General features: G+C 38.6%; 2 protein-coding genes across 8 annotated transcripts in view; one reads left to right on the forward strand and one right to left on the reverse strand.

The window, feature by feature from the left end:
* LOC122658064 (splicing factor U2af large subunit B-like) overlaps positions 1 to 9,874 on the forward strand; it is a 42,698-nt gene extending 32,824 nt beyond the window's left edge. For 2 of the 5 annotated variants that reach the window (XM_043852938.1, XM_043852943.1), the window contains exons 6-13: positions 6,098 to 6,142; positions 6,228 to 6,287; positions 7,037 to 7,097; positions 7,171 to 7,283; positions 7,468 to 7,914; positions 8,902 to 9,037; positions 9,307 to 9,374; positions 9,704 to 9,874. In XM_043852938.1, the coding sequence (XP_043708873.1) occupies positions 6,098 to 6,142; positions 6,228 to 6,287; positions 7,037 to 7,097; positions 7,171 to 7,283; positions 7,468 to 7,914; positions 8,902 to 9,037; positions 9,307 to 9,374; positions 9,704 to 9,841 (1,068 nt within the window). In that variant the 3' untranslated portion in view covers positions 9,842 to 9,874. The other 3 variants (XM_043852937.1, XM_043852941.1, XM_043852942.1) reach the window with 3 other exon arrangements.
* A 10,491-nt stretch (positions 9,875 to 20,365) lies between these two features.
* LOC122660154 (DNA-directed RNA polymerase III subunit RPC5) overlaps positions 20,366 to 21,688 on the reverse strand; it is a 47,457-nt gene continuing 46,134 nt past the window's right edge. For all 3 annotated transcript variants that reach the window (XM_043855339.1, XM_043855340.1, XM_043855338.1), the window contains one exon: positions 20,366 to 20,673. The gene's annotated coding sequence lies outside the window, so the exon portion shown is untranslated. The remainder of the gene's footprint in view (positions 20,674 to 21,688) is intronic.

A 21,688-nucleotide genomic window follows, 5' to 3' on the forward strand; every position in this document is an offset into this window, starting at 1 on the left:
CTTTAATACATTCATTCCTTAACTTTATCCTTCCTAGTTTTGCCGCACATCCATCTTAACACCCTCATCTCTGCTTCATATAGCTTCTCTATGACACTTCTTAAAGCCCAATATTCTGCCCCATACATCATAGCCAGTTTGACAACACTCCTATATAACTTTCCTTTAAGCTGTAAAGGAATAGTTGGTCAAACAATTTTCCAGTCGCACCTCTCCACTTCATTCATCCTACTTTGATTCTCTATGAAACATCTCATCTATGCCACCTTCTTTATTCATTGTTTTATTGTTGACCCAAATATCTAAAATAGTCAATTTGAGGTATCTCTCTCTCCTTAATTTTCACCATGTCAATATCCATCATGGTATGACTAAAGTTACACATCATATATTCCATCTTTGATCTACTAATCTTAAAGCCTCTTGTTTCCAGAGTTGATCCCCACATCTCTAACTTGGCGTTAATCCCTGCTTTTGTGTTGTCCACCAAAACGATATCATCTACGAAGAGCATACACCATGAGACCTCGTCTTGAATGCTCTTGGTTAATTTATCCATTATAAGCGCAAACAAATAAGGGCTTAGGGTTGACCCCTGATGTAACCCAATCATAAGTGGGAATTACTTGCTTTGGCCTCCCACAGAACTCACACTAGTTACCACGCCCTCATGCATAGCTTTAATTGCATCTATATATTTACTGGATACCCCGCTCTTCACAAGAACATGCCGTAGTATCCCTGTTCCCCCTTCTTGCATCCTTTGTTGGAATGGCCATGAAGACATCCCCCACCTCTTCTTTGACTGCCTGTTTACCTATCCCATCTGGAAAAAAGCCCTCTCCTCGATCTGGCCCCGCAGTAGGAGAATCCTGGCCTTCGAGCGGGAATGGCTCTGGCTAGACAAGACTTTCTCTGGGACTTCTATAGGTGATACTATTGAGAAGCTTGTGTTTGGCGCTGCTATTTATCATATATGGATAGAAAGGAACCTCAGGAGATGGACTTCCAAATCCTGATCTTTTGATTTGATTTGGAAAGCCATCTTCTTCGACATGTCCTCCAAGCTCGATTGCATGCGTCATAGGCACTTTTTGGATACCCCAAGGAACAGGCATATTGTTGTTTTCTGGGGTCTTGATTTGTCTCTTTTGCAGCTTCCCACTTCTACGTAGGTCGGGCAGTCTGTTCTTCCCTCCCCCTCTCTTTCCCCCCTTTCTTTTGTTTCTATTGTATATCCCCTTCCCTTGTTCTCCCTGCCCCCTCCTGGGGTTCGGTAATACATTTTTTAAGAGTTTGATACTCAGAGAATGTTCACATTAATCATGTAGACATTTTGTGCAAGGTCTCCTCAATCATGACTCCTAGGAATGCTACTTAACAAATGTTACTGCCCATGCCTATTGTACCTGATATCAAATATGGGGGTCTTATTTTTATTACCACGTAACATGTATAAAATGTTCATGTTGTTGTATCAATAAAGTATTTGTTCAGCTAAGTTCTTATATTTGACAGCCCATCTGAAGAAACATTTGAACATTCAGAATTGGTTGTCAAACCATATATATGAATTATGTAATTTTATTTGCTGAATTGATTATTACATTCATTTAATGCTAGAGAATAATCATTTGGCTATGTGTTATACCCTTGCTGATGCTACAATCAAATGCATTGATTTATTGCAGCATGGATCCCGGGAGTATGACAGAGAATCTTCAAGAAGTAGGGAGAAGGAAAGAGAAAAAAGCCGGGATAAGGACAGGGAAAGGGATCGAGGCAGAGACAGAGACAGAGACAGGGAAAGGGATCGAGACAGAGATCGGGATCGTCACCATAGAGACCACTATAGGGAACGGAATGACAGAAGGGACCGTGGTCGAGATAGAGATGACGATGAGGATTATCACCGAATTCGAGACTATGAGAGGTATGAGTTGGAATGCATTTCAGTTTTCTTATGGTGTATTTTAGCTCATGTAGTGGCTGAAATTGGCATGAAGTTTTCTGAAACCTCCTTTGTGGAGCTGACCCATTGATAATTAATTGGAAGAAGGCATCCGTGTGTTTTGCTGATTCCCCTACTCGACCCTCTTTTTCTCTCTTGTAGGTTGGTTTCTGTTAATAACATAATTATGAGAAGTGTATGATGCAATTCTACATATTGATTCATTATGGTTTTCTGTTCTTCACTCTCCAAAAAGCCTTGTCAGGCATAATCCTTGAGGTGAGACATTAAAGAAAACTTCTTAGTACTTGATTTAAAAGGCTCCTGGTCAGGTGATTGAGGTATGTGAGATGCAGCCCTATGCTATGAAAGGTTGGCAGCGACTGGCCTCATGCATTTGGTCCATCTTTATCTTGTATATTTGGTGCAAAATAATGTCATTGCAATGAAATTTTTTTTTTATTGTTTGGGGGGGGGGGGGGGGCTGGAAAGAGTAGAATTATTCTAGGGAGAATTTCCTACATCTACCAGATAACAAAAAAAATTTATAAAATTGGTAGTTATCCATTATGTTTTATATTTACAAGTTAAGATTTTGATAAAATTTACCAAATTCCCATGTAAGTAAAAAAGTTAAAGGAATACCTTAAAATACCCTCAATATTATTTTCTCTCCTTCTTCCTCCAACGAAGGAACACCTCCGCATCCACTCCCTCCTTGTTCCTCCCTTCCCCTGCCCTGCCAAGCCCTGAAACCAAATCCAGTTGTGTTGTTCAAGTAGCTAGACCATGGTTTTCAGACTGACAAGTTTAAAGTAAAAAGAAAAGTCATGGGCAAGTATACATTGCATCACAGGAGATGGAAGACTCCGTCTCATTGAGTAGCGGCACCACACCTTCTGCATCTTCCGCCGAGTTGCATTGCTACTACTTCTCTCAAGCACCTTATTCTGAGAAGGCCTCAATTTATTACACACAATCTACAATGTCACTGCAAGCTCTTGCTAATATGAAACCACCTGAAACATTCATTTGTCACTAACCCTGTTTTCCATCTCTTTCTTTTTGTTCAAATTCTTTGTGAATCAGAGGTATTAGCTCTGGTTCTGAGGATAGCTTGATCCGAATGAGAAATCTGGTGGGTTGGGTTATACCTGTTTATATGTTCTTCATGCCCAGGAACTGGCACTGACAAATCAGCGAAGGAGCTGCAGTTGAAACATTCTTCGGATATCATTTAGGGAATTGTATGTGTATTGAAGATAATAAATTAGCCACCTCCATGATTATAGTCATCCACCCTGAGATTTGATTTGAAACGGACAAGTTAATGGTGCTGCTGAGTTTCAAACTGTCAAGCCGAACTCTTTTTATTGGAACCCAACTTATAATGGACCATGGAAGGGAATCACACAGAAAGAGACTGTCAAAGTAGCTTGTCGAACAGACCCAGACAACACCAGTAGCAACAGAGAGAGCGTTCAATCCGCTCCAAAACAACCAATAAATTTGCTGGGACTGTATAGGCTCTCTTGCATTTTTAAAGAGAAACCCCTCGTGTGTGTGAGAGAGATGACAAACATTGCCAGCATATGCTTGAAGGAGATTGGAGAGGTTGCGGAGGCGTTCCTGATGAGGAGGAGGAGAGAATGATGTTGGGGGTATTTTAGGTTATTCCTTTAGATTTTTTACTCACATGGAGAATTAGTAAATCTTTTCAAAATCTTACCTTGTAAATGTAAAACATAATTGATACACACCAGATTTGTAAATCTGTTTTTTTACCCAGTAGATCGTCAATTCCCCCTATTTTCTACTGCATGATATACTGTTATGTCAGACCCATATTTATGTTCTCCAGTTTTGATATGTTTTAAATATACATGTTTTAACTGGCTTATATATGAGACACAGAAAATGCAAAAATCCATTTTCTTTTTTTTGAGTATAGAAACTTGACTCAAAAAATATTACAATTGCTACCACCGTTATGTATCTAAATGACTTTGGTTTATATTGTTGTGTGTTTATTTGTCAATTTTTTTTATCAAGAGGCCATGGTCGTGAGCTGCACTGGAGGCTTAGACTAAGTGGTACGCCTTATGTTCCATCTTGGTGCTTGAAAACTCTGTTGCTATTGGGCTTATTTCACCGAAAAACTTGGACCGTCATTTTTATAGAATTTTCCATCTACCAGTATTTTCCAAATTTCTGCTGTTGAAAATTATTAGTGTGTGTCTGTACAGACCTAGAAAGTTTTTGTATCGTAAATGTGATTAGATTTGATATGTTTGACTTTACCATTCTATTTCCACTTGCATTTGATTGTTATTTGTTATTCCCTCTGTCCTAGCCTGTTGTTAAGCCTAATGTTATGTTAATGCTTTTTATGATTTATTGTCTCAAAATAATTTCCAGGCGTAGAGAATATGATCGAGATCGAGATGGGCGACATCGACATAGGTCTCGATCTCGTTCAAGGGGTAAATCTCATCATAGATCAAGATCTCGCTCTTGCTCTCGATCTCGTTCAAGATCAAAAAGGTAACCATACATTTCATAGTTTATTTCATTGCTGGTGCAGGTTGAGCATGGATCTGTGCCTACATATTACCAAATTTAGGTACAGGTTATTCTTTAAGCTTTGTTATCAAACGTTCAATGGCTTTTAGTGGTTCATCAATACTGACTGTTGTGACAACCAGGGCCCATTGTTGGCATTCTTGCTATGGGTTACATAATAAACCAGTCTGTTTTACACTGATGTAATGTGTTTTGGCTGAGGAACACATTAACTAAATTTAGCCAACTTCATGGAGCTAAATTCTGTGGCATCCATGGTTAATTATTTCCCTAAATTGCCAGTTTTTTTCGTTTAGAAATCACCTTGTAACTGTTTGAGGTTGGTGTAATTTTAGTCCTAGACTCCTAGTCAATGATTTAAAACTGTCGGCTATCTGCCTCTGCTGGCCTGATATTCAGCAGTCTGATTGTTGAGTGCAAGGCTTGGCTTCAAATCATCTCACTACTTGAAGACATTCTGTCTGGTTTGGTCCAGTTATGGGAGGTCCGTCTGTCCAGTTTCAACAAGGCCTGGTGGTCCAATTGTCCGGTTTTAATGGTTGTAAATTTGGACTTGATGGTATATTGACCATTCATTGGTTTCCAGAATGCTTCCAATCCTTGAAATGATACTCAGTCCGGATTTGCAGTCTATGGTCTGGACAGTTTGACCATGGTGTGACTGGCTGTCCAATGGTCCGGGAACTTTGTTTTGGGGGGTTAGGGGCATATTGATGCATGTGAATGATTGAGATATTCAATCATGATCAACAGATATGATTATAATTTAACCTGTAATAATTATCAGTGTATATTAGTTAATCTTTCATTCACCTTTGTGGTAATCAAAATTTTTTCCTTCTATAGTAACTATCTAATTTTAAACTTGTCATTGCAGCAAACGGGTTAGTGGTTTCGACATGGCTCCTCCAACTGCATTGATGCCAGGAGCAGCAGCAGCTGCTGCTGCTGCTGCTGCAGCAGGTACATTGGGTTTCTTTCCATCCTATACCTTTAATTCAGTCTCTATTTCTGTGCTTGTGTTTAGCTTGGAAAATCATATCAAATTGGTTGGTACCATTTGGTAAGCTATATTCATTTGCTTTTTACATTGAAAATAATAGCAAGCCAAGGCTGCCGTATCTTGATTGGCTTTGTTATTTATTTATTTTCTATATTCATGAACTAATTCTGAAACTGAGAGTGGTTGGTTGTTTCTTGTTTTTGGTGTTTGTTTGTTTGTTTCTGTGTCTTATGTTTTGTTGTAAGAAGGCAATGTTGGGCTACTTGTCCCACTGTGCTGCCAATGGCTTTGTTGAGCATATATGAACATAAGGAGGTGCATATTGATTTGATACCCATTATCGTTAGCAGTATTTGATCTTATATTTTGCCTTTACACCATTATTTAATCTAAATGGATTTTGCAGGTCAATTGAATGGGCCAACTCCAGCAATCCCTGGAATGTTTCCAAATATGTTACAATTTCCTGGACAGGTGAGTCTATTTTATTTTATGTTGTGGTGATATTATGTTAATGTGTCGGTTCAGTGAATTTCTTATTCGATGATTGTGTGTTCCAGCTGGCAACCCCACTCTTGATGCACCCTCAGGCAATGACTCAGCAGGTACAGTGTATTGGTTCTTCATGGATATAGGTCATCCTTCTTTTGATACATTTGATATCTAAATGTTATTTGCTTTCGTTGTTAGGCAACAAGACATGCTCGGCGGGTTTATGTTGGTGGCCTTTCTCCAACTGCGAATGAACAGGTTATTCATCCTGCTGACTGTTGTCTAATTGTTGTTCTTGATTTCGTGGACTGTTGCTGTTGTTTTTTTCCACCCCCCTCTCCCCGCGGATGGATGTTTAAGACTTGATGAATCCTTTTCATTTTCCTTTTCTATTTTTCTGGAAGAAGTTCAGTCTTTTGTCTAATAATTTTTCTTGTGTAAAAATGAATATTCGAACTTCATTTTTTGCCATCCTTTGGGAGAACTGTTAAGAGTGCGAGAAGAATTTGGCAATTCAGCATGCAGTATTTTGACATGGTAAAAGAGAATATTAAATTCTTAAGTTTTCTAAGCTCTGAAAAGCAAAAACCTAATTACTTCATTTTCAATCTTTAAAATTGAGAAAGAAAGTTCATAGCTGGTACTTTCTGGCATCAGTATCTGATCCATTTAACTGAGATTTTAGGGTGGAAAGAAACTAGATATTGGATTGTTTTTTCTGGAATATGGTGTTGGCTCCTTGAAGAACTTAATGTATTTCTCAGAACTTGTAATGCTTTTTTTTTTAAATTAATTTAGCAGAACATTTGTTGTGACAAGTTATTGTTGACTTATTATTTTCACTTTCAGTTTGTCTGCATGATTACTTTTTTAGAAGGATCTGTGGTTTTTAGTATGTTTTACTATTCTTGTTTGAAGCATGGTTGAACTTATTGATCACTCGAAGTCTAGATTTTTCCTAGTTAAGTTGATTGATTACTGATTATTTTATATATTTTTTTACTCAGTCAGTGGCAACTTTCTTCAGCCAGGTTATGGCTGCAATTGGAGGAAACTCTGCTGGACCAGGTTTTAATTTCTTCCCTGCTCACCCTTTGGTTGGTTACTTTGAATCAGTATATGTTGACACTTGATCTTGCAGGAGATGCTGTTGTCAATGTATACATCAACCATGAGAAGAAGTTTGCATTTGTTGAAATGAGGTCTGTTGAGGAGGCTAGTAATGCTATGGCCTTGGATGGTATTATTTTTGAGGTATATTCTTGTTGCTATCTTGATTATATCCATATTATTTACCAAATTATCATATTTATTGGTTTTCAGAAACACTTGAATCCTAGGAATGTTCCCAGTGGTGAATTCAAAATGATTTCAGACCGCACATGTTTTCATTAGCCTAACAATTTGGTTTGTTTGTGTTGATACTTGTGTTTGACAGGGTGCACCAGTGAAGGTGAGGCGGCCAAGTGATTACAATCCTTCTCTTGCTGCAGCACTTGGGCCAAGTCAACCAAATCCCAATCTCAACCTAGCTGCTGTTGGATTAACTCCAGGTTCTGCTGGTGGACTCGAGGGTCCTGATCGGATCTTCGTGGGTGGGCTTCCGTACTATTTCACAGAAGTACAGATACGGGAGCTTTTAGAATCCTTTGGGCCTCTTCGTGGGTTTGATCTTGTCAAGGACAGGGAAACAGGGAACTCAAAAGGCTATGCATTTTGTGTGTATCAAGATCTGTCAGTAACTGACATCGCTTGTGCAGCTCTCAATGGAATAAAAATGGGTGATAAAACTCTCACTGTTAGGCGTGCAAATCAGGGTGCTTCACAGCCAAAACCTGAGCAGGAGAGTGTATTATTGCAGGCACAGCAGCAGGTAGCTTTGCAGGTAAGGGGCAATTGCCTTTATATAATTCATTTTATTTTCCTGAATTAGTGTAACTCTTAATGTTAGTTACTATACCATGCTGCTTCCCTTTAAAATTTAGTAGAAGGAACATTTAAGAACCTGTTGTAAGCCTGTAGGTTCAAGTTTCCTGAATTTCTTTTTGGATTTACTAATAAAATATCCTGAAGTTTTTAGGAGCTTTAAGCTTCTGATCTTCAGGTTAGCCATGACATCGGGCTCATTGTGTTATATTGAGGCTTCAGGTAACATTTTCAGTTCATATTTTGTAATGACTAGAACAAAAAGAAGAAATAAAAAGCAATGGTTATTGGGGGTTGGAAAAGAAAAAAAAAATTTGTTTTCCTTGTGCCTGGGAAAATAATTTAAAGGAGATCCAAATGGTCACCAAATAACCACATGTTTAATTTAGAAGGAAAAAAATCGCTACCTGGCCACGTGGCTCCTGCGCCCAGACACAGGAGCACATGAAAGTACAGTCTTGCCCTCCATGAAATAAAGAGTCACATCTATGTTGATGCCCTTGTATGCACTCTCATTAGCCCCCGTGCTGATTTAGGCGCTACACGACCAAACAACGATCTCTTGCCCAATTTAAAAATACAGTTGTTTACAGTCTTTCAACTTAGTCTTTTATTTTGAATTACTTGTTTGTCAATTATTTGAATTTTTAGACTGGGTGGCACATTTATGGTACATTTTGCTTACAGTTAGCCACTATGTCACATTTTCCTTGAGGGAGGAGAGGGTTGGGCACGCCACTAGCTTTCCTGGAGCTAGCAGCTGTTCCCAATGGAGATGGTGGGAAGGGAAGGACGGGAGGGGGGGTGGTTTCATTTCCATAGGGGGTGGAGAGAGACAAATTCAGGCTGGGTACGGTGCCAGCATACCCAGCCTTTACCCCTGTTTTAAGTAACGCCAGGATTGATTAATTGAACGGATTATTAATGACTGCTTTAAATTTTGCAGAGACTTGTTTTCCAAGGTGGTGCACTACCTACCAAGGTTATATGCTTAACAGAGGTAGTTAACGCAGATGAGCTAAAAGATGATGAGGAGTATGAAGACATAATGGAAGACATGAGAGCAGAAGGCGGAAAATATGGTGAATACTCGTTATTCTGTTCTCTTCTTCCTGTGTATATTCTCTTAGATCTTTTCTCAAATATTAATTTTCTCTTGTCTTATATCTTTCTGTTTTACAGCCTTTTGTAGTACCACATTCTGCTATAGAGAATCACGCTTAACCCACATACAGAAGATCCATTAACCTTTCCATCTTTACTCTTAAGATTGGGGTTTTTTTTTTTTTCTGTTTGTGCATTTTGATTATTTGAATTGCTTCAAAATTCTTATTAATTTTTGCGTCTGCAGGGAATCTGGCCAATGTAGCCATTCCACGTCCGGGACCAAATGGCGAGTTATCTCCAGGTGTTGGAAAGGTTTGTGGAGAGATTTTGCCTGCAGTTTTTCTTCTGATGAATATACATTTATTATCCTGTAGATTCTTTTCTAATTGTGTGTGATTGACCAACCCATCTTTTGGTGCTTTGGTATGATTTTTTTTCCGGATAAGTTGTGCATGGTATAGAATGCTGTTTCTTTTTCTAAAAATCCTAATCCTAATCCTAATCCATATGTATGATAGTTTTATTAGAAATTGGAATCATCAATTTTTAATCATCGAGGTCTCAATTCTATCACCTTTTTGAAGCCTCGCCAAAAAAAAAAGCTATATGATTACTGATTACTTGTTTTTACTGCGTTGCAGGTGTTCTTGGAGTATGCAGACGTAGATGGAGCTACCAAAGCCAGGCAAGGGTTGAATGGGAGGAGATTTGGAGGAAATGTAGTCACAGCCAATTATTATCCAGAGAACAAGTTTTCCCAGGGCGAATATGATGGATAGTTACTGTTCTGATATTATCGCCTAAGCATTTGATAATCACCTTCTCCCTGTATGACTTCTTAGTGTTTACCCATGGCTTAATTACAATTTCTTTTTCCTGTTTTGGTTAGACTAAGCACATTATTCTATTAGCAAATCGTTGTATCGTACTATGGATTTTATTACCCGGAGATTGCAGCAGTTGGATTAGTAAATTGCTTTTTTGAGGAAAAAGTTGTGTCACCGGTTTCTTATCCGATGCGTTGCTGTGACTGTTGAATACATCTGAAGAGCTCCTTTAGAAGTTAGATGATCAAATTTTGAGTTCATATAAGGTCATTTAAGTTCTTTTTTTTTTCTACTGTTTTTTAAGATGGAGTTGATTTCAATAACTTTTTTTACACCTCTGGCTACAGATGGGAGGCCTATTGGGTTATAGATTAAGGTATTGGAATCAGCCAGGTAATACTTCTTGTTTATTGGAAAACAAGAGATAGAACGTAACGTTCCACTAGTTTATGGTTCCAAATATTTTTCAGAGACGTCTGGCGTTTGTGCCGTGAGACCTACTCTTTAACCGGGAAAGAAAAAGCGGTGAGACTAATCTCGAATATGAAATAGTATTATATAAACCACTAATCAGCAAAGAATAATTTTTACCCAAAAAATATTCAGCAAAGAATAATTACTTTGGGCCCAGGGTATCAAATTGGTATCCAAGTGGGTATTCGGTTCGGTTCCAAGCAGTGGCAGTGGGATCCAAATCCGGACCAAGTTATGGATTGGTTTTAGAATTGAATACTCTAACCGATCCTGGTCGGTTCAGTTTGGATCTGGTGATAATTCGATTATTGTATTGGGCTGCAACAGGGTCAGGTTGGGCCGAGCTTTTTAAAACCCTAGGCCAACCCTGAGTCTCCTTAGCTGGGCCCAAGTCTGGCTTGACCCTAACTCAAGGCTTGAAAAATTCAACCCTGACTCGCCCTTAGGGTTAGGCTGGGCTGACCTTGGTTGACCCTAATCATGGAGTGGGAGAATGGAGAGATGCATGGGCTGGACAAAGTTGGGCTGGATTGGAGAGAAAATTTTCAATTTTACATAAAATAACACTATGATAAAATATGGGCTGATGTTCTCTGTGCCGCAGTGCAGCCTGCGCCTAGACACACGGGTTTGCCATTCAAGGGGTAAGGTAGTCATTTTGCCCACCTCCATGTGTCGGGTGCAGCCTACGCCCCTGACACAGAGAACATTTGGTTATAAAATATATTATCACTTATTATCTTTATATATAATATTATATAACAAAATATGTATCACATTTAATGTTTAAAATATATATAATATATCAATATATATTTTATAGTATAATTTAAAGCATGGTTGAGTTGGGCTGGGTCGGGCTTAGCCGGAGGCCTCAGCCCTAGCCCGACCCGACCCTGTCTCAGGGCCAAGTATCTCAGCCTAGGCCCTATTTGGGCTTAGGGCGGGTTCGGGCCGATAGGGCCAAACTTGCATCCCTATTCTTCTATTTGGTTCTTATCTGGTTACTAAATCTAATTACTATATTTAGTTTAAATTCAATTATGCCATTCGGTTCTCGTTCGATTCTAATATTCAAGAGAAGGAGAAGATGAAGTGATAAAGAGAACAAGAAAGACGGAGAAGATGAAGCAGTAAAGAGAAAGATGTAAAGAATTGAAGAGTTATAGAAGAAGTCGTGATCATGAAGAAATCCATATTTAGTAAGACTTAACTACTAAGGAGTAAGTGAGTCTAAGGCTCTAAGGCTCTAAGGGTTAACCGCCAACTTAGAATCTAAGTTGACTTTTAGGCGGGTATTCGGTTTAGATTTGGTTTGATTTGTCGATTTAGTGGGTAGATCCGAATCCAAACCGAACCGAATCGAACCGAGTTATAAAGAGATTTACAGATCCAGGACTTCACCATATTAAATTCGGTCCGAATCGATTCAAGTTATTCAATCAGGATCCAGATTCGGTATTTGGTCCTGTTACTCATTCACACCCTTACTTTGGCTGTTTATTTAAATAGATTAACTTCACTAATAATGGACAATAACAAAGTTAACAATAACTCTTGCAAGTTGCAACCCCTTTCTTTGTAAAACCTCCTCTCTGTTCTGGCAGCGTCTACCAAGCAAAGCCTTCTTGAAGAGGCTCAGCTGGTTCTTGCGCCCGCCCTTTATTTAGATTAGATGTTGGGGCAAGGCAAGCCCCAGAAAAGTATAGATTGATTCCCGGTTTCATTTCGGCAGTTATCCTGTATTCTAGGAGCTGGGGTACAAATGGAGCCATCATACCATTCAAAGAACAAATACCAGCTACCAGGGGCAGATTGAGAAGTTGCATTCCATCCTTAGGCTCTCATAAAAAATCGAGAGTAACCCAAAGTAGAATAAAAGAGAACCCCAGAGCCGTATTTGTATGGGAATCGGCCATAAACGATCCCAATTCTTACCAATTCACACCCAAAAATCTTATCCGAATCATCACTGGTCGATTTTATCTCTGATTCCGCAATATAAGACTTTGGGAGCCAACGTTCCCTTCTCTTAGAAAACCAAAGCAAAGAGAAAAAATGCAAAGTTTACTTACTGTTGAGGTGGTTCGGGTATTAATAACACGTTACTCTACTGTAAGTAATACCATCTTTCCCAACTCCTTTTGAAGGAGGTCGCTCATGGAACCCCCCAACCCGCCACATAATTTTTTTAAAAAAAAAAATTGATTACTTATTTTGCCCCATTCAGTAGGAATAGAATTGGTTGCGTGTGTTGGACATCAATATGCGCACTCTAGCATAGCAGTAATCCGTAAAGGGGAATGGATGGAGTTAGTAGCATTGCAGCCAATTGCTAGTTTTCTACTTTTGTAAGATGGTGTTAGTGGGTTTTTTAGCACAAGTATGATCCATTAGATTTAGTTTCCTACCTACACATCCTTCCATTCTATCTTCACTCTGTCCCTCTTAATACCGTTTCACCTACCCGGGTAATTGAGTGGCTCTACGGTGTGACACATACAGTGCAAGTTTTGATGCTCTCTCTCCCTCTATTCTTCGTTTTGTTCCTGTTTTGGTTACTGGTTTTTCCTGGTACTTGTTTTTTTATTTCTACTTGATTGATGGTCTTGCCTCTTAGGGGTCTTCTCTCTTGCATTTGAAGTTCTTAGCTTACTCTTTATTTTGGTCGGTGCTTAATCCTACAAGTAGGGTTTTGCGATTCCGGCTATCTTTTCTGATTTTTTACGGTTCACCTCTTTCCTTTCAGTGCTCATTTATGTCCCACTGGGCTCCCCCACGTGGGCCTCCTGGTCCTAAATCTGGCCACCAGTATCGCGGCCGCCGTTCTGCTAATTCTGGGTCTGGCTGGCCTTAGTTCCTTCTCGGTTCCGCCCAGCTGCCATTGTGAGGGAGAATTTGGTGAATAGCTTGGTCTCGGCTCAACTAAGCCCTACTGTGTCTCTGGAAGTACTTTAACCAAGAGTGTCAACAGGGAGAATCCGATGTTGTTTGGCTTTACTGTGGGTTTTCCAAACCAACCAAAGATATTTTTTTGTAACCATTTCTTTGTAATTTGGTGAATAGCTTATAAGGGTTACAACTAAATAACAATCATGTCAGCAACTCTTTTTATGGTCCTGATCAAAATAATAGATGATCTAATATTATATATTTATAATTAATACAGGGTCGAGCTGGGCCGGGCTAGGCCTAGGATCTAAATCCTGATCCGACTGACCCTACCAGGGTTAGACTATAACTAAACCCAAACCCGCCCTCAGGGTTGAAAAATCAGGGTTGGGTCCGGGCCGGACTCAAGACGGGTTCGGGCCAGCCGAGCTTTATTGACACCCCTACCTCTTGGGGTCATGTCTATCACTTGGCTTGAAAATGGGAAGTTTTTGGTTGAGATGGAATTGGCTGCTGCTCGGGATAGACTTCAAGCTTTATGCCCCTGGTGGTGTGGAAAGGCTCAGATCAATCTTGTTACTCATTTATTGGACGATGAGTTGTTTAGCTTTGAACGTGGAATTGTGCCTGTTTGAGTTCAGGTTAGTCCCATCCCCTTGGAAGCTTATTCTTTTGATAAAATTAAACAAACAGTTTCCTATGTTGGTAAAGTTCAGGACCTGTTTCTCAATACTTCTGAGTTGGGTTTATCTTCTAATGTTGGTCGTGTTAAAATTCTGTTCAAATGGAGAAGGCCTATTTGTACTCATTCCAAGATTCGTAACAATCAGGGGGAATCGTTGCCTGTTTTTCTAAAACATGAGGCATTTAAAATTTGTGGAAAGTGTGGACGTCTCTATCATGAAGAGAATTTTTGCCCCAGATCATTAGGGCCTGGGTCATCTAGTAGGACCCCGTCTATTAGTTTTTTTGAGCAAGCCTTGACGCCACTTTGTGTTAACTTCACTGGTATGACGGCAGAAACCCTGATGGTCATGGATGAGGTTGTTAGGGCTGCTTCCCCTATCTCTGAATCTGCACTCCCTGCATTCTCAAATCTTGGGTTGATACTTCTGGACTGGGTCACGGTGAAGCTGAAATATCCATATGTAGTTCGCCTGTGATTTTTCTTTCTGAGCCTGAGACTATTAGTGATTCAATTGATGTGGATCTTAATTTGGGTGTTGTTGAAAATCCCTCTGAGAAGTTTAATTCCCCTTCTCTGGACCTTGCTGCTGATAATTCAATTCCAAGGTCCATTTTCTCAAGCTTTTCTCCCAGTGATGATGCATTTATTTCTTCCTTATTATTGGATCTACATCCGGATTCAGAACTCTTTAATATTGTTGAAGATGAGTCTCTTGACCTAGGGAATTCTGTTCCCTCGATGGGATTGAGCTTCTCTGGTTCATCTGTTGATTTGTATCCATTAGATTTCGACCTTTCTTTTGGGGTTGCTTCGGATCTTGTGTTTCCTGAACCAAACAGAAGAGGCCCTGTTTAGGAGGTCTTTGTGGGGAATCCTTTTGGGTATCCTAATCCCAAAAAAAAAAAGAAAAATGTTCACTTCTTCCATTTCTCCATTTCTTGCATTTGAATTTGAGGCTTTCAAAGCCATTCTGGAACTCTCTATTGCTTCCTCGAATGACCCTACTTCCTTCATCTCTTTGGTTAAAGAATTGGTCAGTGAGCTTTCTGGAGGTTCCAATATTGGTTGTTCAGATTTACCCTCTGATGATGGCATCTCTCTTGGATCTGTACCTGGCACATCGGTGGAGACACAGACACTTAAACTGGTATTCTCCTTTACTCAGTACCTGCAGTTCTTTAACTACTTTTCTGTATTTTTTATTATCCTGCTTAGCTTATCTATCTGCATTTTGGAGCTTAAAAATTGTGCGGTGCATCGGTCTGTTCATCCTCGAAGAGGTTATCACTTTTGTAGGTTTTCTGTCCTTATCTTTTCTGTCATGTGTTTATCCTTTCCTGGAATATTAGAGGGTTTAATAATATACTTACAAAAAAATGTTTATCCTTTCATATAAATAAATTTCATCTTGATATTATTTTCCTTTGTAAAACTAAATGTGTGGAGTATGCTTGTTTAAAGCTGAAACCCCCTATATCCGATTACAAATCTGTTTGTTATATTAATAGTACAGGATCAAGAGGAGGGAGGGTGGGTAATGGATCCTTACTAAACCAGTCATCATTGTTTTGGATTCATTTCTCTCTAGTAACTTTATTGGAATTAAAATTGAGGAGAAAAGTTGCAATACTTTTTGGTTAATCTGCTTGTACGCACCACCACATCAAGCTGCTAGGAGTCAATGCTGACTGGATTTATTTGATTTCGGATCATCTTTGGATTATATGTTTTGTATTATTGGAGATTTTAATGAGATGCTTTCACCCTCTGAGAAAATTGGAGGGTCTCCTTTTCAATCATCCTTTGGCACCGAAAAACTTAAAGATGTCTTTTTCTCTTGAGGATGTGGGTTTTCGAGGATCTCGTTTCACTTGGACAAATAAGCAAAAACCACCTAGACTTATCAAAGAATGTCTTGATAGGGTTTTGGCTTCCCCTCAATGGTTCTCTTGTTTCCTCTTGCTTATGTTTCTAAATTATCCCCAGTAGGATCTGATCATAACCATTTGCTTCTTTCAACCTCTGGATCTCGTCCCAGTTACAAAAAAGTTTTCCATTTTCAGGAAGCTTGGATCTATCACCCTGAATTCTCTTCGTTCTGTATATCTTCTTGGAATTCTTTTTCTGGGGATCCAATTGCTATGAAACTGGTCTCTTTTTCAAATATTTTGAAACCTGGAACAGAGATGTGTTTGGGCATATTAATTACCTCAAGAATCAAATGTTTGATAGTAATCTTTCTTGTTCTGATAAGACTGCACCAGACCAAGTTATGTTGGATAAGATCCAAGGCCAGTTGAAATGAATATTTGATGTGGAGGAGGCCTTTTGGTTATAGAAATTCAGACATATGTACATTAGAGATAGTGATCGAAACACCAAATTCTACCATTCGGTGGCAAAATCCAATTTGAGGAAAATAATGATTGATTTTATTTGGGATGAGGAGGGTCGTAGAATTGATGATCCTAAGGCTATGGCTCATATTTTTGCTTCTCATCTTAAAAGTCTTTTGTAACTTCGAATCCTTTGGATGCAGGTTTTGTGGAATGCTTATTTCCTCAGGTCCTCTCCTCGGTGGATGCGGCATTAATTTGCTCTCCTCCTTCATTGGAAGAAATTAAGAAGGTTGTATTTTTCTTTGGTCCTCTCAAAGCTCCAGGTATAGATGGGTTTCAAGCTTGTTTCTTCCAAAAAGTTTGGACCTTGGTAAGCCTAGATTTGCTCTTTTTTTCCTCTAAGTTCTTTGATGATACCCTTATTCTTCAAGGGGTTGATCATACTCTAATATGCCTTATTCTTAAAGACTCTACTATTTGGGTTGGGAATTTCAGACCCATCAGTCTTTGCAATATGGTTTATAAAATTTTATCCAAATTAATTGCTAATCTGAAGAATTTTTTAAAAATCTTTTATTTCCCTTTTTCAGTCGGCTTTTATTTCGGGTAGATAAATTACTGATAATATTGTTGTTGTACAGGAAATCTTTCATTTTCTTGAACATACCAGAGGTAAGACAGGATATGTTGCCATTAAGATTGATATGTCAAAAGCTTATGATAGAATTGAATGAAATTTGATTGTCTCTCTGTTTAGATTTCTGGGGTTAGGGGATAAGTGATGCAATTTGATTTTATCTTTAATCACCACAACTTCTTTTTCTATCAAATTAGATGGGAGTCCTTTCGATTTTTTTAAGCCCTCGAGGGGCATTCAACAAGGTTGCCTCCTCCGTCCTTATTTATTCATTGTGGCCATGGAGGTCTTCTCCAGACTGTTTTTTGTTTATCGGAATTTGAATCTATTTAGGGTCATTAAAGTGGCCAGAACCGCTCCCGAAATTTTTCATCTCCTATTTGCGGATGACATCTTCATTTTCTGTTGGCTTCTCGAGATGATTTGTTATCTATTAAGGCTATTTTGGATTTGTTCTAAGATTTTTCGGGACAAGAAATAACTCTTTCTAAGAGTGGTATTTATTTCAGTAGGAATGTCCCATCTTTGGAAAGAACGGCACTTTGTTCCCTCATTGGTATTAAAGAAATGTCTAAAGATGTTATTTATTTGGGAATTAATCTTTTTCATGGCAGATCAAAGGTTAAGGAGTTGGATAGAGTGGTTGTGAGAATGCAAAATAAACTATCTCTTTGGAAATCTAAATTTTTATCATATGCAGGACGTAAGGTATTAATCAGATCTATTCTTGCTTCCACTCCTGCATATTTGATGAACAATTTTCATTTTCCAATAAAAATTTGTCGCAACATTGATTCTTTATGTCTCAATTTCTGGTTGGGGAATTCAGGAAAAAAGAAAAATTCTACTCTTATTGCTTGGGATAGAATGTGTGTTGCTAAATCAAAAGGGGGGTTGGGTTTTAGAAGGGTTGAGGATCATAACAAAGCTTTATTGATGAAATTAGGATGGAGATTACTTTCGGAATCCACTTCTCTTTGAGCTCGAACTCATAAAGCCAAATACTTTCCCAACTCTACCTTTTTTTATCCTAAAATCCACACAAAAAAGGGAAATCTTGGACTTGGAATAGTATTATTTATATTATTCCATGTCTGCAAAATATTGTGATTAGAAAAATTGGCAATGGTAAATCAACTTTCTTCTGGACCGACCCTTGGATACCTTCGATTCGAGGTTGTGTCTTTCCTTCTTTACAAGATTTGGCAAAAAGAGATGATAAGGTTGACTAATTTATAATTAATTCAGGTTGGAATTCTGTTTACTTGATGAATCAATTCCTATGCATTTTTCCTCTCACATTTACAGGATCAATCTGTCTTCGTCTAATGATAGCTAGTGGTGTACTTTAGCAAAAAATGGCAGATTTAGTACTAAACTAACAGTTAAATCTCTAAATTCCATAGTTTCCCATCATAATTTATTTCGATCCTCTTCATGGAATTTTTTTTGGAAAATGAAGATTCATGCCAAGTTTAAAATTTTTTTCTGGCGATTGTTAAATGTAGGTCTTTCATTCAAGGCGATCTTATCCAAATGGCTTCAGATCGACCTTCTTGTGCTTTCTGTGGAAGTTGTGTCAAATCCTATTGGCACTTATTCCTTTCTTGTGATTGGGTTAAACACATCTGGGCTGTTGATCTACTGGGGCTAAGAACGAAATTATTGCTGTATTCCTCATTGGAAAATCTTTGCATTGAAACTTTGTTTAATTGTAAATTGGACTAGTACTCTTTAAATTCGTTTTTTGGGGCGTTTGTTATTACGTGTTATTTCATTTGGGCTGCTAGAAACAAAGTTGTGATTGGTTTAGAAAAACTTGATCCCATTTGGATACTGAAGCAGACTAAAACATGGTTGGCTGATTTGGAAATATTCCCACCCCCTATTACATTCCATTATGTAAATTTGGGCAAAGGAGAGGAGGTATTTTTATCTGTTTTTTTTTGTCTTTTGCATTTCAATTATTCTATTTTAATCTATGCAGGATACCAGGCACTAGGAGTAACTTCTCTGGGATGGTCCTTTATCTTTTTGCTAGATGGTAGATTTATTTTGTTTGCTATAGGTTTTATTAAGGCATCCAGTGGTATAGATCCTAAACTGTTTAGTATAAGAACAGGTCTTAGACCATTCCATAAGTTTAGGGTTAAAGATAAAAGAAGTGTGATGCTTAAATTATCGGATCGCTGATCTTCTTCCATCTCCAACCACTAATCCTTGGCCTTGGCCTCTTCTAAAAGACTTACTGTATATAAACAATATAGGATCTAATGTCTCTTTTGTTCATAAGGGGGATCCTTTTTGTTTGGGATTAACTGTTAATTTGAACAAATCTGCCCACTCTAAAAAATTAATGTATATGCTTGTTCAGTAATATTAATATATTTTATCTTATCATCAAAAAAGAGTAATCCGCCAAAGGTCCATGACTCCTTGTAGTGGTTACAAATCACGTCTTCTAAGTGTGAGAAACACTGTTCACAAAACTTGAACGCTCAGTCATCACATTCTACAGCAGCACACATGTAAAGTAAATGATCGACAAGCCTCCCTATGAAAGTGAGTTTTTCTGTGCAAGGCAGTATGAAACACTGTTGGTGTAAATTATAATCTGGTGTTAAAGTCATCATATCAGATGATATTTCAAGGTGTGAACAGTCTCAATTTTGAACACTCTTGGAGATATGAAAGTGCAAGATCGACAGGTTTTTCGGTCGTTAATCGGAATACCACTTTTTAACAGACAGGTATGTAGAGTCAACATTTAAGGTGACTGATGGGCAACATCAGATGTTGGGTGATCCAACATCAAGCATGACTTGGGTGAACCATACTAGGGTAAGAAGCTTGGGTGGTCTCGCGAGATGCTCTGCCATTTCCAAGAATCCAAGGGATATGGGGTGACCTGCTTGGTCAGAAACAAAGCAGGTAGATTGATGGCCATTGTTATGAATCATCTGTGCTGAAACAGCCATCCGAGATGGCCTAAATTGTTGTTGAAACCTGATCCATGTTTCGTACAAACTTGAATCTTCCATCTTCAAGCAGACAGCTGCTGCTACTTTTATATTCAGCTTTTGATGACATAGTTGCACCGTAACTCCAGGTGACCAATATTCCCAACAGTCTTAGGCGAGCCAGAAGGTTGCTCCCAAGTTATTCCTTTTTGTTCATGAGTTCTTGCACTAGCCTGCACTAAAGATTTTGGCAGGACAAGATTAACTGTGTATATGGGACCAATTGCTGCGCCACAACTAAAGCTACAAGTCTGTCTAATGGGTAATTAAAGTTAAAACCAAGCCAATGGACTACAAATTGAACAGTAGTGAACAATGATTGAAACCCCCCAGGTAGTAAGACAACTTGCGACTTGCCTGATAGCAGAATCAGCCAGCATTTGGTGTCCTGCACGGCAAAGTAATTGACTGACAAACATACCTTTATTTTTGACATATCAGTGTTTATCCGGTACTGGTCCATGTGTAATCAGCAATAAATTGAGATATACATAATTTCAACATTAATTCCACATCAACCACTTATCAGGACATTGCTACTATACAAGTCCAGCATTTATAAATTTGAAAGGCATAAAACCAAAACTTGCCATAAGAAAATTCTGATCAAACTAAGCTGAAAAACCTTTTATTAGGAACTGTTGATGAATGCACCAATATATACCCTGCAGTTTCCCCTATGTTAGCGACAACTTCTACAAAATTGCCAGAGGTCCACGGAAGAGCCGACGCCACTGCCAATGGTAAAAAAGAAAATTTGTTAATTTGAAGCAAGTGAATGCCAAGACAAGGAAAAGGAAATTGAACTTAAGGACTCATTGCCAACTGTTAAACCAAGCTACACGCACAGTAAGAATGACTGGTCAATGGAGCACTATAGCCAGTCCAAAACAGAACCGTAGCAAACAATAAAATATTAATAGTCCTGCTAATCTGCCATTTCAACAGACCAAAATCTGCATTACTGCCAACTTAAAAGGTAAAATCAAGATCATTACAGGTTTCCTCACACTCCTAGAATCCAAGTTTCATCTTCTTACAAGCTCCATCCAATCGCTTTATCAAATCAGGATTTAATACATAGATCATCTTATTGAAAGATCAAACAAATCCCTTTCCCTTAGCTCAAAAGCTCGTATCTGATCTCACAACCATCCTTGAAATCATTCGAATGGAATAAACTACAACAACAAACTCAGTCTTATCCCAACTTAATGGGGTCGGCTACATGGATCCAAGCAAAACAAAGTAGGAAAAACAGAGTTCTAATATATATAAGGGGGAAAGAGATGAAAAAGAAAAAGAACAAACAAATGAAAGATGGGATAGAAAAAAGAACGATGAAAGATAGTAAGAGGAAATAGGCATAGCCCAGCCCGTAAAGAGAATCTCAGCTAAATGGGATCTACAACATGGATCGTTGCCTTCCAATAGGCTCTATCCGAGGTCATACTAGCCTATGCATGCCCTTCCTCACCACTTCTCGTATGGTCATTTTAGGTCTACCATCTACCCCTAGCTCTTTTAGCTCCTTCAATCGGAATCATGTCACTCCTCCTTATTGGGGCGTCCCTCGGCCTCCGTTGAATATGACCATACCACCTTAAACGATTCTCTTGTAGTTTTGTCATTGATCGGGGCTACCCCCAAGTCCGATCTAATATGATCATTGCGTACTCTGTCCTTCCTTGTTTTTCCACACATGGAAAAAAAAAAATTATTAATATTTACACAAAAAATTATAATTAT

The sequence above is a fragment of the Telopea speciosissima genome, chromosome 4 (genome assembly GCF_018873765.1).
Source record: "Telopea speciosissima isolate NSW1024214 ecotype Mountain lineage chromosome 4, Tspe_v1, whole genome shotgun sequence".
In the NCBI taxonomy this organism is placed as follows: Eukaryota; Viridiplantae; Streptophyta; class Magnoliopsida; order Proteales; family Proteaceae; genus Telopea; species Telopea speciosissima.